This window comes from Natrix helvetica (assembly GCF_964273705.1).
Source record: "Natrix helvetica genome assembly, chromosome: 1".
In the NCBI taxonomy this organism is placed as follows: Eukaryota; Metazoa; Chordata; class Lepidosauria; order Squamata; family Natricidae; genus Natrix; species Natrix helvetica.
In genome coordinates this window covers 249,023,870-249,035,970 of record NC_138548.1, presented here as the reverse complement: position 1 = coordinate 249,035,970, position 12,101 = coordinate 249,023,870, and the positions used below count along the sequence as shown (strand labels likewise).

The window sequence follows — 12,101 nt, the reverse complement described above, 5'->3', positions numbered from 1 at the left end:
ATGAGACTGCCCCATATCTTATTATTGCAATATTTATTGATATAAGTAGGAATTGCTGAAAAATCTAAAAGCCTTTCATAACCACATGATGGGCTCCATGTCATCTCATTTTCACTAGAAAGATAATACGGACTTTATATCAAAATTCACTTACAAAATTTTCAATCTGGGGCAACATCTGAAGGAGTATTGGAAGACCGCTTGTTCAGTCTGTATGCACAGATTCCCCAAACAATAAACATCTTGTGCTTTAGTCTCTTCTGGAGACTAAAACATATGAAGAACGGTTGCAGGAACTAGGTATGTCTAGCTTAAGAGAAAGAAGGACTAGGGGAGACATTATTATTTATTATTATTATTTCTTTAGATTTCTAAACCGCCCCCTCTCCCAAAAAGGGACTCGGGGCGGTGTACAGTCAGATAAAATGCAGATAAAATACATGAATAACAATATAAATAATATAAAACAATTGAATACTAAACATTTAGGTGAAGGAGATGAGACTGTACAAGAAATAAATATGCTATAGAAACCCTAAAAAACATCCCCAATTAAAATACCCAAACCCAGTTAAAATATATCCCCGGGAGGCAAAACTAAGAGAGTGCCATGATAGCAGTGTTCCAATATCTCAGGGGTTGCCACAAAGAAGAGGGAGTCAAACTATTCTCCAAGGCACCTGAGGGTAGAACAAGAAGTAATGGGTGGAAACTAATCAAGGAGAGAAGCAACTTAGAACTGAGGAGAAACTTCCTGACAGTTAGAACAATTAATCAGTGAATGCCCCAACACTGGAAGTCTTTAAGAAGATGTTGGATAGCCATCTGTCTGGAACGGTATAGGGTTTCCTGCCTAGGCAGGGGGTTGGACTAGAAGACCTCCAAGGTCCCTTCCAACTCTACTATTGTATTGTATTGTATTGTATTGCTTTAGAAGATAGATAGCAGTTGTAGGTAAACAAATAATTTTCAGCTCCCACGTAGGCAGCATTTAAAAAAAAATTGGCTCAATTTCTTTAAGTGGTGGGAAATTTTTGTGTTCCTTGACCTGCGCTGATTCTTCTGTAGGTAAGGAGACTACTGAAGAAACAAATAGTGAAGATCATGTCATGTTCCCCAGATGGTCAGAGTACCCTTGATCTCCCTGAAGGAGAATCTGCTGCAGCAGGTGACCAACAGCCTGCACATCTTAAAGCCAACTTGAAATGTGGAGCAGAGGACTCTGTCAGTGACGTTATAGGCTTGCAGGACGCAAAAAGAGAGCACATTGACGAAACAAGGAAAAGCTTGTCTTGTGAAGCAGCTGGGCTGCAGTTGCAACCAGCCTTTGTACTGAAACGGGAGGATGGCTCCTTAGACTACAATCTGCAGTCTATAGAACAGGATGCTGATGATGAAGCAGCCGATGACACAGATGACACCAGTTCTGTAACATCTTCTGCCAGTTCCACAGCCTCTTCTCAGAGCGGCAGTGGTACAGGACGCAAAAAAAGTATCCCGCTTTCTATTAAAAACCTCAAGAGGAAACATAAGAAAAAGAAAACAAAGGTTTCCCGGGAATTTAAACCAGGTGACAGGTAAGACCAGAGCTCATATCATCCCACCTGTACATGTCACATTAACATGATCGGATTTCTTGGTCAAATCCTGTACATAACTTTAAAGCATATCAATAATGAAAACATGTCTCTTATTGAGAATGTAGGAAGATTTGTGTTGCCTGCAAACTACAGATACAATTTTCAAGTTACATTATTTAAGATATTGCTTGATATATCTTAATAGATATCCAATTAAATAGTATACCTTCCTTAGGAAAGAAAAGAGTTAAGCAAAGCATAAGAGCTTTTACCAAAAATAATCAGCTAACTCCGTGTTCTTTTTGCACTAATCAAACCCCAATATATTTACATTACCCCACTGATGATAATTATTAAAATAATAACCTTTCTGGAAAGCCAAGACAGTTTCTGGCAAGACAATTCTTGGTACCTGGCCCAATTCAAAGCATTGCTCATTTCTTTTAAAGCATTAGATACTGAAGCACAAAGGTATATCAGGTAATGCTTTATCAGCTTTGCATCTGCCTGTCCAGACTAAAAATAACAAGAGTTGGAAAGGACCTTGGTCTTCTAGTCCACCCCCACCCCCCCCACCCCCGCTTAAGCAGGAGACACTAAACATTCTATACTCTATAAATCTGGAGATACAGTCTCTACCCCTTGTGAGGTATATGTGGTGTAGAAAGCTATTGTTTTTGATAACCCCCATTTTGTGGAATTCTCTGTCCCCAAAAGTACATGGAACCCCAACCCTCAATGCATTTTGAGAGCAAGTTTGACTTATTTTTCTATAGCTTGGCTTGAGCTGATTGTGAGCACCACCATAGGCTATTAAAACATCACATATCTGTTTTGGAAGGATACTGTTGCTTTGTAATTTTTTATATTTCCTGTTCACTATCCAGTCTGGGATGAGATAGAAATTATTCGTTCATAATTTCAGGAAAATGGCAGCTCTGTAGTACAACCTTCCCCAATGAAAACTATGCCTTTTGCTCTATTGTGGTATAATCTCCATCATGGTGTTCTGAGAGCCTATTTAATCCCTACCATTATGTTCAACAGACCAGCTTTTGCAGCCAAAAGGTTTTTCTCTCAAAAGCTGCCTTTGTATTAGTTCCAGCTTTAAAGTAAATTCTTTATGCTGTTTTAAAATGCCACCGTTCTTTTTCATTTTTACCCTGACTTGCTGTGATACTTTTCCTTAATAATTTTCTATCTTTGTTGGTAACAGGGTTGCTGTAGAAGTGGTGACCACAATGACATCAGCAGATGTGATGTGGCAGGATGGCACAGTGGAGAAAAATATTCGTTCCAATGAGCTCTTTCCTGTCCATCATTTGGACAATAATGAGTTTTGCCCTGGGGATTTTGTAGTAGATAAAAGAGGTAATTGGTGAAATGCATTCCCTCTGGATAATGTGTTTATTAGTAGCAATTTATACATGAATTTTTCAATCTGGATTTTCAAATTGTTAGTAGTGTCTCGTGCATCTTTTCTTATCCTGCTGAAGCCTAGATGAGTTTGCATTACAGCTTTGTAATATCAGTCAGTCTGGATAATGCTGACTAGGAATTCTGGAAGTTGTAGTTTACAATGACCTAGGGATTATGAGTGTTGTGTAGCATGACAACAGCAGTTGTACTCTTCATCATACTACTTACGTAATTAAAATAATGTAGCTTTTTTCCTTATAGCGATAGCACTTAGACTTATATACCGCTTCATAGTGCTTTTACAGCCCTCTCTAAGTGGTTTACAGAGTCAGCATATTGCCCCCAACAATCTGGGTCCTTATTTTACCCACCTCAGAAGGATGGAAGGCTGAGTCAACCTTGAGCCTGCTGAGATTCGATCTGCCAAACTGCTGGCAGCCGGTGATCAGCAGAAGTAGTCTGCAGTACTGCATTCTAACCACTGCGCCACCACAGCTCTTTATACATATTTATACTGTATATATAAATATTATTACTACCAGCACCCTAAATCAACCAGACCCAACAGTTATAGAAATAATCACAATTTGGAAAACGCTGATTTCTTGAATCAATAGTTTACAGAATAGAAATCTTTAGGATTTTTTTTAATGTCAGAATGTAGCCCTTTTCTATATTATTGGAATATTGGAATAGGATCTGTCATTAAGTAGAGCACTGCTTTTCTGTCTTCTCAAAATTTTTCTTCAAATACATGAAGAAGAACAAAAAAAATGAATATGCTGTTTGCTTTCAATCCAGATTTTCTCTTGTAGTAGTTATCTGATTTACTGGTGGATCAAGTTTTTAGCAAAAGAAATTTTGTGAAACTGCCAGTTACCACATTGAAAGTCAACAAAAAACTCCACAATCTGAATATTGTGGAGTATTATAAATAATACTACAAATTGTAATGTTCCCACATGACAGAAATGTACAGTATGCTTCTTTTGTATTTTCATTTTTAGCAAGGTTTCGGTGATTTCTAACAGAGTTTTTAAAGGTTATTTTAAGTTAGAAGTTTCATTTGCTCCCTTCCGAAAGTATTAAATACTAAAATACTGGATTTAAATAGTTTAAGGACTATATTATTTTAATGTTTAAAATACTCTAAATTCCGCCACTCAAGGTCTAAGGAAGGTGCCATCCCAAGATGCTGTCTAGGAGATTCTGAGAACAATTGTTTTATATAATTTCCTGAATAATTTAATGTTGGCATTTTATCTATCTGTCTGTCTGCTTGTCTATCTAACTCTATATATAACTGTCTCTATATAACTATATATAAAACTATCTAATTTTTTATATTAAGCATATGCATTCTCCCCTTCAGAACCAATTTCCCTTTTAAATTTTCAATTTACAAAATTTACAAAGCATGTTAAAAACAAGTACATTGGTTTAAATAAGGGGAATCTTCATGCTTTTTCCTTCGTGCCTCCCTTATTTTAAAAGCCATGTTAGCAGACGGCTGCAAACAGTACCTTGGAGGAACTTGGAAAACTGAGAAATCCCATGCTGCTTGGGAGTGGGAATGTGAACCCATCCCTCTCTAAGCTAGAGCTGGGGCAGGCAGGGCCTCATCCTTCACAGTTGCACTTTCTCTCAGGTTCAGCATAATGGAGCCATCAGGGACAGACACAATTATGACAGGAACAAGTTTGATTAGCTGTCAAAGCCAACCAAGCTTGGTTTTTCTATTTTTTTAAATTCATTACAAGCAATAAAGTGTAAATAAAAAAAAAATACAAGTATCGGATACTTCCCGGAATAATGGAGAAACAGAATTACAGTGCATCGTTTTCCCTTACTAGATATCCTTCTTTCTTAAATCCTAAATAGCTCAGAGTTCTCAGGATCCTGGTATGTACGGAGTAGTGCAGTCAGGTGACCATGTTGGTCGTACCTGTGTGGTGAAATGGTTCAAGCTGAGACCTAGTGGAGATGATGTGGAGGTAAGAAGTAAAGGCTGTGCAATTGTTTTGTTTTGTTTTCTTCTCTTGGCCTTTGGAATAAAACTTTGCTTTGCTAAATGGATGTAAAAAAAATTTTCCTGAGGAAAATTTCATTCTGAGCTTTGGAGAAAAAATAGACGGTGTACACAAATGTGCTCAGAATTCTACTGGCTCCGTTGATATTCAGTCTGTTTCCTGAGAGGATCTGACTTTGGTTTTTCACTGTTAAATTAAACTATGATAAGATTTAACTACAAAAGCTAAACAAAAAACTTTCCAAATGTCAAAACATTGCGGGGGGGCGGGGGGGAGTGTTTTCTTTTCAATTTGCCCAGGCTAGAAACAATACAAAGCCAGCTGGGCGACCTTGAGCCAGTCACTTTATCAACCCTAGGAAGGAGGGAAGGGCAAATCTCTTCTGAAAAACTTGGCCAAGAAAATTGCAGTGACTAGTCCGGGCTCTCATCAGGAGTTAAAACTGATTCAAAGGCATAATCATCATCATCAAGCTTTGTATTTAGATAACCTTCAAATGTTCATTAAATTCGGTCTGGAAGAGAATGCAGCTCTGAATTAATGTATGTAGATGATGCTTATCATCTACTTACAGGTTATACGTATAACCTATAGGTTCTTAAACAATACAAATCCATGTCAGACATCTTCAGAATCATTGCTGAGCAGTGTAACATGCTACACACAAGGCTAGGTAAATATGTTACATACAGTATGTCTGTGTTCAGCTACTGAGTATTTTGAGATGAAAAGCTTCCTCCTTGTTTTCTGATAGCTCAGTATAAACTACACATAAGCTTTATGTTCTTTTGTGGGGAATACTTTTTAGCAACAGGTATCCACCCAAAAAGGAGGGGACTGGCACTGTCAAATGACTTCTCTTCAATGCCACTCACATTCTGAGGGGATTTAGGAGTGTTTACCTGTTGTTTAAAAGACTCTTAAGTATTATGAAGATCACTACATAATAGCAGGACATAAGAAAGGTACACAAGGTTGAATCACAAGAATTTGAACTTTGACACCGGCCTTTACCTTTGTGTGATCATTTCCAGCTGGTTGGGGAAGAGGAGGATGTTAGTGTGTATGACATTGCCGACCACCCAGACTTCCGCTTCCGCACAACTGATTTTGTCATCCGCATTGGCAATGCCGAGGATGGTGCTTCGATTGGTGAAAATGAGGTGAGTGGTGGTAAAGTATGTTCTTGGTACAATTCCTGAGAACCATGATCTGGGAAAAAGTGAGATGTTGGGTCAGCTATCTGTTTACAGTCTTCTGCTTTGAACTAAAAGGCTTCCTTGATAGCCAGCCTACACATCTCAGATGTCCTTGACTTTCTCATACTCTCCTTCTCCTCCAACATACTTCTGGATAGAATACATGTTTGGTCTTGGCATGGATCATTTGAAGCCTTTGTTCACATTCCTACAGTCTTTCAATCAAATGTGAATTGGGAAAATTCTATGTCCATTTTCTATGAAAGCTGGAAAGTTAAAAGAACTGTAAGGCTCAAATCTCAATTTCTTAACCACCACTAGATGGCAAATATTGTACAGTATTTGAAATTTATTTTCTTCCAAAGTTAGTTATTTCTTCCACATAGTTAGTTGTGACAGTGGAAAGTATTTTTAAAGGTACACTCCACTGCCTTTGAGATTAATTTAGAAAGCATGCTGTATGTGAAATCTTCCTAGTAGTAAGGGTTATGGTGGCTGTTTCACTCTTAATTCCTCTGGTTGTACTATATTCTGGGTCCTGTTTATCATTTACCTGAATAATTATTATTCCAGAAGTTAGAGACAAGGTTCCTACCTGACCAGAGTTTTTATCTGCCTGTCTAGATTCCTTTTTAGGAGGCCATCTTCCTCTTGAGTAGATGTGTTCCTCAGATTCTCAATTTCCTATCAGAAATACTTTCTTCTTAAATGTCTCAAAATAAAGGTTTTTCCCCATCTGGGGAAAATCATTTGTACACTGCATAGTAGAGCTATAGAAAAGGGACTATCTCTTTAGGAGACTTCAACCCTGGACAGAAGTGCTTTATACTGTCCTACCCTCCCACCCACCCACTCTCCCAGTCATGTACAAATGTACAGAGCGGAGGTACGCTTTGTAACATGGCAATAACTGTCTTGCTATTTTTAATTGGAGAGTTAAAATTGAATGATGAAAATTGGAAATCATTTGAAAGCAACTACCGGAGGGAAAGAATATATGGGGTATTGTAGAATGCAGAATTATAGAGAATGAAAGTTAACTGTCACTTTTTTGATGCAATGTAATCTCACTACAAAGGTAAATTTAATTTCAATTATATAGCATGTAAAGGATGTGTGTTGGGTTTTTATTTTTATGGTTATAATGTACACTGAATATGGCATTTAATTTCGTTGTACGATGTGAAATGACAATAAAGTAAACTAAATCTCTATCTCAAAACACCCTATGTTCTTAATGCCAGATTGTTCTAAATGTCAGATTGGGACATGACAATAAGCATCCATCATGTAGGGGGTGTTTCACATTAACTTTGTTGACCCAGTTTGTTTCTTTATTTTTGCTGTGTCTACTAGTTTACCCTGTGGTAAAACTGGGAAGTGTAACAGGCAACAGCCTGTCAGAATTTGTCTTGATAATTAGAAACTCCATATGCTTTTCAATAGTTGTGCTCTTGTGTTCAGATTCTTGCAGACTTCTGTAAAGATATGTCAGCCCCTGGGGAAACAAAGCATTGGAGTTGGAAAGGCTTTGGGCCTGATTTAGCAAATATTTCTTACTCTTAAAATAGGCCTCTTTAACCTGGGCATTTGAATTGATCTAAGGATTATTTTAGCATTAGTTTTTGTGCTTTTGTTAAATTCAATGGCATAGCTTTAAAAATTACATTATTATTGTGTGCTCAGCTATCTTGCTTACCTTACTTGGATGGTTATTAAAAAGTAGGGTGTAGATTATAAAATAAATAACGGTTGCTTTTGTTTCTTTAGCCTTCTGTGGGACAGGTGGCCCGAGTGGATTTCAGCAGTAAAGTAGAAGTTGTATGGGCAGATAATTCCAGGACAATTGTTCTGCCACAGGTAAATAATAAGATGCTTCCGGTTGATGTATGATATTAGATATCTTGTTTTTATTAAGTGGCTTCTATATATTAGAGTTTTCTAGAATATATCAGAAATTGCTCTGTTAGTTCATTACATTAGTTCTATTGGCATCTCAGTAACACTGTGTAATAAAAACAGTTTGCTCTGATTTGCTGCTGTGATTGTTTATTTTTTATTTTAGTAGTCAAATCTTACCTTCTGAGGAACTTATGCTGTTATATAGTTGCTTTATTCTTGGAATCTAAATGTGGTCTGTTATTTTGAAAGATGTTTAATACAGTCTTTTAAGGCCTCTAATAAATATTTCTTTTAAAGAACTCCTGCATTTGTCTCAAAAACAAAATTAGTGACCATTAACTTACTTAAAATATTGTAGTTTGCCTCTGTCTTTTTGTTTCATTATAGCACAGAAGCTACTAAAGCACAAGTAAAGGGCCTGCTCTTGCTTCAGAAACCTATTAAATTAATAGTTAACATTCAAGGCTTCCTTTTCTTAAATAGAGCAGTTCCCCTTTAATTACAGCCACCAGGGCCGGAACTGTGGCTGCATGATACAAAGCCCTCTGGTATATCCCATCCTGCTCTTGTCACACATGATCATATCATATGGAGGGGCCTTCCATGAAGGCAAGCTGTCTGTGCAATTCTGCATTATAAAGTGTATTGTTTTAAATAGAAATGTTTCCCCTGTTTCCATGACTCTATTTGTATTATAGAATAAATGTCATAATCCTGTATAAATCTATATGCTGAAGGATATATGTACATTTTATAAAAACATATAGACTTACCTTTTATCAAAATCTGTTGAGCCTTGAAAGTGGGAGAGTGGGTGTATGATAGCCTGAAGGACAGTTCAAAGAAAATGCAGAAAAATGCCAGAAAGATCATCATCCCTTAAAAAATCAAGGGCATTAACTCCTTATGCTCTGTAGTGGTGAGGTAAAGAACGGAAGATTATTCAGATTGACTGTTACTAACAGAGCAGTGTCTGAGGAAATGTTAATGGGCAATTTGAATTCATTCAGGGATTTCCATCTCTTAATTGTTTTATAAAACATGCAGCTTAGTAAAAATAGCAAAGGTGAAGTTAAATAGCATAAAGATAATCAAGTTAACATTACAGCTATCTTGGCGACTTCACTCTAAAAAGATAATCCATATTGCTCTCTGATCTGTTACAAGCTCACCGCACCAGTTAGCATTTTTTCAAATAGCTACAATGAATTTAGGGTCCCTTAATTCCAGAGATAATTGCTGGTTCAGCATTCCAGATTTATGAATTGTGTAGGGTCTACTTCCTAGTGAAAGTTCAACCCTTGAGGTATTCCATAAGTGGAGAAATGTTCGTTTGTTTAAAAGAATGATTGATTTAAAAGATTTATATATATATATATATACAGTAGATAGAAAGATGATAGATAGATAGATAGATAGATAGATGATAGATAGATAGATAGATAGATAGATAGATAGATAGATAGATAGATAGATAGATAGATGATGGATGATAGATAGATAGATGATAGATAGATGATAGATAGATAGATAGATAGATAGATAGATAGATGATAGATAGATAGATAGATAGATAGATAGATAGATAGATAGATAGATAGATGATAGATAGATGATAGATAGATAGATAGATAGATAGATAGATAGATAGATAGATAGATAGATAGATAGATAGATAGATGATAGATAGATAGATGATAGATAGATGCTGGTTTTGTTGTATTCGGATTTTTTCCCGTGTAAGATTGAGATTGTCTTGGCAACGTTTCAGCGAAGTCTCACTCAGCGAGAACAAAACCAGCATACCTACACCCGTGAAAATCTAGGAAAACAAATATATATATATATAGTTGATCCCTTTTAAATATAGGAAAATCAGACTACATTATCATCAAATAAAATGGATTGTGTGTTTTGCCACGTGTTGAGACTCTCCCTCTTTTTCATTCTGCCTTGTAGCACTTGTACAATATAGAATCTGAAATGGATGAAGAGACAGACCTTGATTCCATAGATGGCAGCACTAGTGGTGCTTCTTCAGATGAATGGGAGGATGAGAGTGATAGCTGGGAGACAGATAATGGTCTCATGGAAGATGACCACACAAAAATTGAGGAAGTTGAACCTGAGGAACTACCTGTGGAAGAGGTGAAAAAGGTAGAGGAACAAGTACAAGGTGCTGTGGCAATGGCTGTGGCTGATCTAACAACAGATAAATCAGGCAAGGAAGGAACCCCAAAGAGTTTCCGAGAGTTGAAAGAGGCCATCAAGATCTTGGAAAGCTTGAAGAATATGACAGTTGAACAACTGCTGACAGGCTATCCAACCTCTCCCACAGTTGAACCAGAAAAGCCTACTCGGGAAAAGAAGTTTCTAGATGATATAAAGAAGCTTCAGGAGAATCTGAAGAAAACCCTGGACAACGTAGCTATTGTGGAAGAAGAAAAGATGGAGGCAATGGCAGAGGCAGAGAAGAAAGAAGAGAGAGAAGTTCAGACACAGACACCAGTGGCACCAGAATGGCCCAGCGAAACCCCAGTGCTTTGTCAGCAGAGTGGAGGCAAACCTGGTGTTACCTTCACCAGTGCCAAGGGGGAAGTCTTCTCGGTGTTAGAGTGTGCTCCAGGTCAGTTTTAAAAGTGGGGCTAAGAATAGACTTTAGGGCATTCTAATAATATTGCAACCTATTAGCTCTGCTTAGCATAGCCTGTGTCAGGGAAATTGAAGTCCAGCAATTTCTGAAAAACCGTGAATTCATAATTCTGTTTTATTGGGACCAGTGTTTGAAAGTAAGTTACAGTGGTTCCCCTTTCTTTCTAAACATATGAGTCAGGTGTAAAATATAATGTTAAGTCTATATCTGGACTGACCCCTCTCTCAATTTTTTCTCTCTACAACTCTCTTTTTGTAGCTTTATCTGGTCTTGTATGAAGTCTTTACAGTAGTGGCTTGCATTCGGTTCAACAATCTTTGATAAAATTAGTGATCTCTGCTCAGGTTAGACAGTGTATTTTAATACAAGCATCATTTGACCATTCTGGCAATATTTGTTAATAATTACCTTATTTGTTAATGATTTTAGTGCTATTTTATAGTTACAAGGACAGCATATCAGAGTTATTTCACTAACCCTATTATTTAAATAAGTTTCTAGCAAATGTTAGGAGCAAAGGAGAATGTGAAAAATTTCATAATCTTCTACCCCAATATATTTATTTATTTATCTATTTATTCATTTATTGCCCCATTAGATAGCCATGCCTTTAAGAAAATGGAGTTTCAGCCTCCAGAAGCCAAGAAGTTTTTCAGCACAGTGAGGAAAGAAATGGCTTTGTTAGCAACTTCATTGCCAGATGGTATCATGGTCAAAACATTTGAAGACAGAATGGTAAGTTATGTAAACCTTTATATATGAACTTCACGGTCCATAAAGAAAGCCATACCTTGTGTTTTAAACTTGTTCTTAAGTACAATTTTCTAAAAATTGTTTATAATTTTATTCCTAAAAAGAATGATGTTACTTTGCATCTAAGGTATTTCTTAATGAAAAAAATGTTGTTTTTACACGAACAAGGAAAAAAAAACCAATTCGTTTTATCTGTTAGCAGATATTTAAAATTAAGAACTTAGATTTGTTCTGTATTTTCCTCAAGATAAATAAACACCCGTGTATATATGAGTAGGAGGAGTTAATTCAATAACTTTACCAATATAATGTTATTGCTTGGTAGATAGCTATTAAATGTAGCAGAACTTTATCATTTGTTGAATGAATTAATATGGCTGTTCTAAGGTATTTTTTCTGAGAAGGTACCAACAACTTGTCCAGTGTAATTTGTTGCATTTATATCCTTACTTCTATTATGGAAATAAAGGAGGTGTAAATATAAGTTATCTCTATCTCATAGAGACTTTGTGCAGGTTTCTTATCTGTTTAGTCTCAGCAAGATAACATATAATCTCAGTTTGCA

At 36.6% G+C, this 12,101-nt stretch overlaps 1 protein-coding gene across 2 annotated transcripts in view; it reads left to right on the top strand.

Annotated features, from left to right (window-relative positions):
• The window catches only part of UBE2O (ubiquitin conjugating enzyme E2 O), a 76,324-nt gene that overhangs the window by 50,177 nt on the left and 14,046 nt on the right, over positions 1-12,101 (top strand). For both annotated transcript variants that reach the window (XM_081938857.1, XM_081938858.1), the window contains exons 10-16: positions 1,069-1,577; positions 2,797-2,951; positions 4,881-4,993; positions 6,064-6,192; positions 7,999-8,088; positions 10,090-10,756; positions 11,382-11,518. In XM_081938857.1, coding sequence (XP_081794983.1) covers positions 1,069-1,577; positions 2,797-2,951; positions 4,881-4,993; positions 6,064-6,192; positions 7,999-8,088; positions 10,090-10,756; positions 11,382-11,518 — 1,800 coding nt within the window. The remainder of the gene's footprint in view (positions 1-1,068; positions 1,578-2,796; positions 2,952-4,880; positions 4,994-6,063; positions 6,193-7,998; positions 8,089-10,089; positions 10,757-11,381; positions 11,519-12,101) is intronic.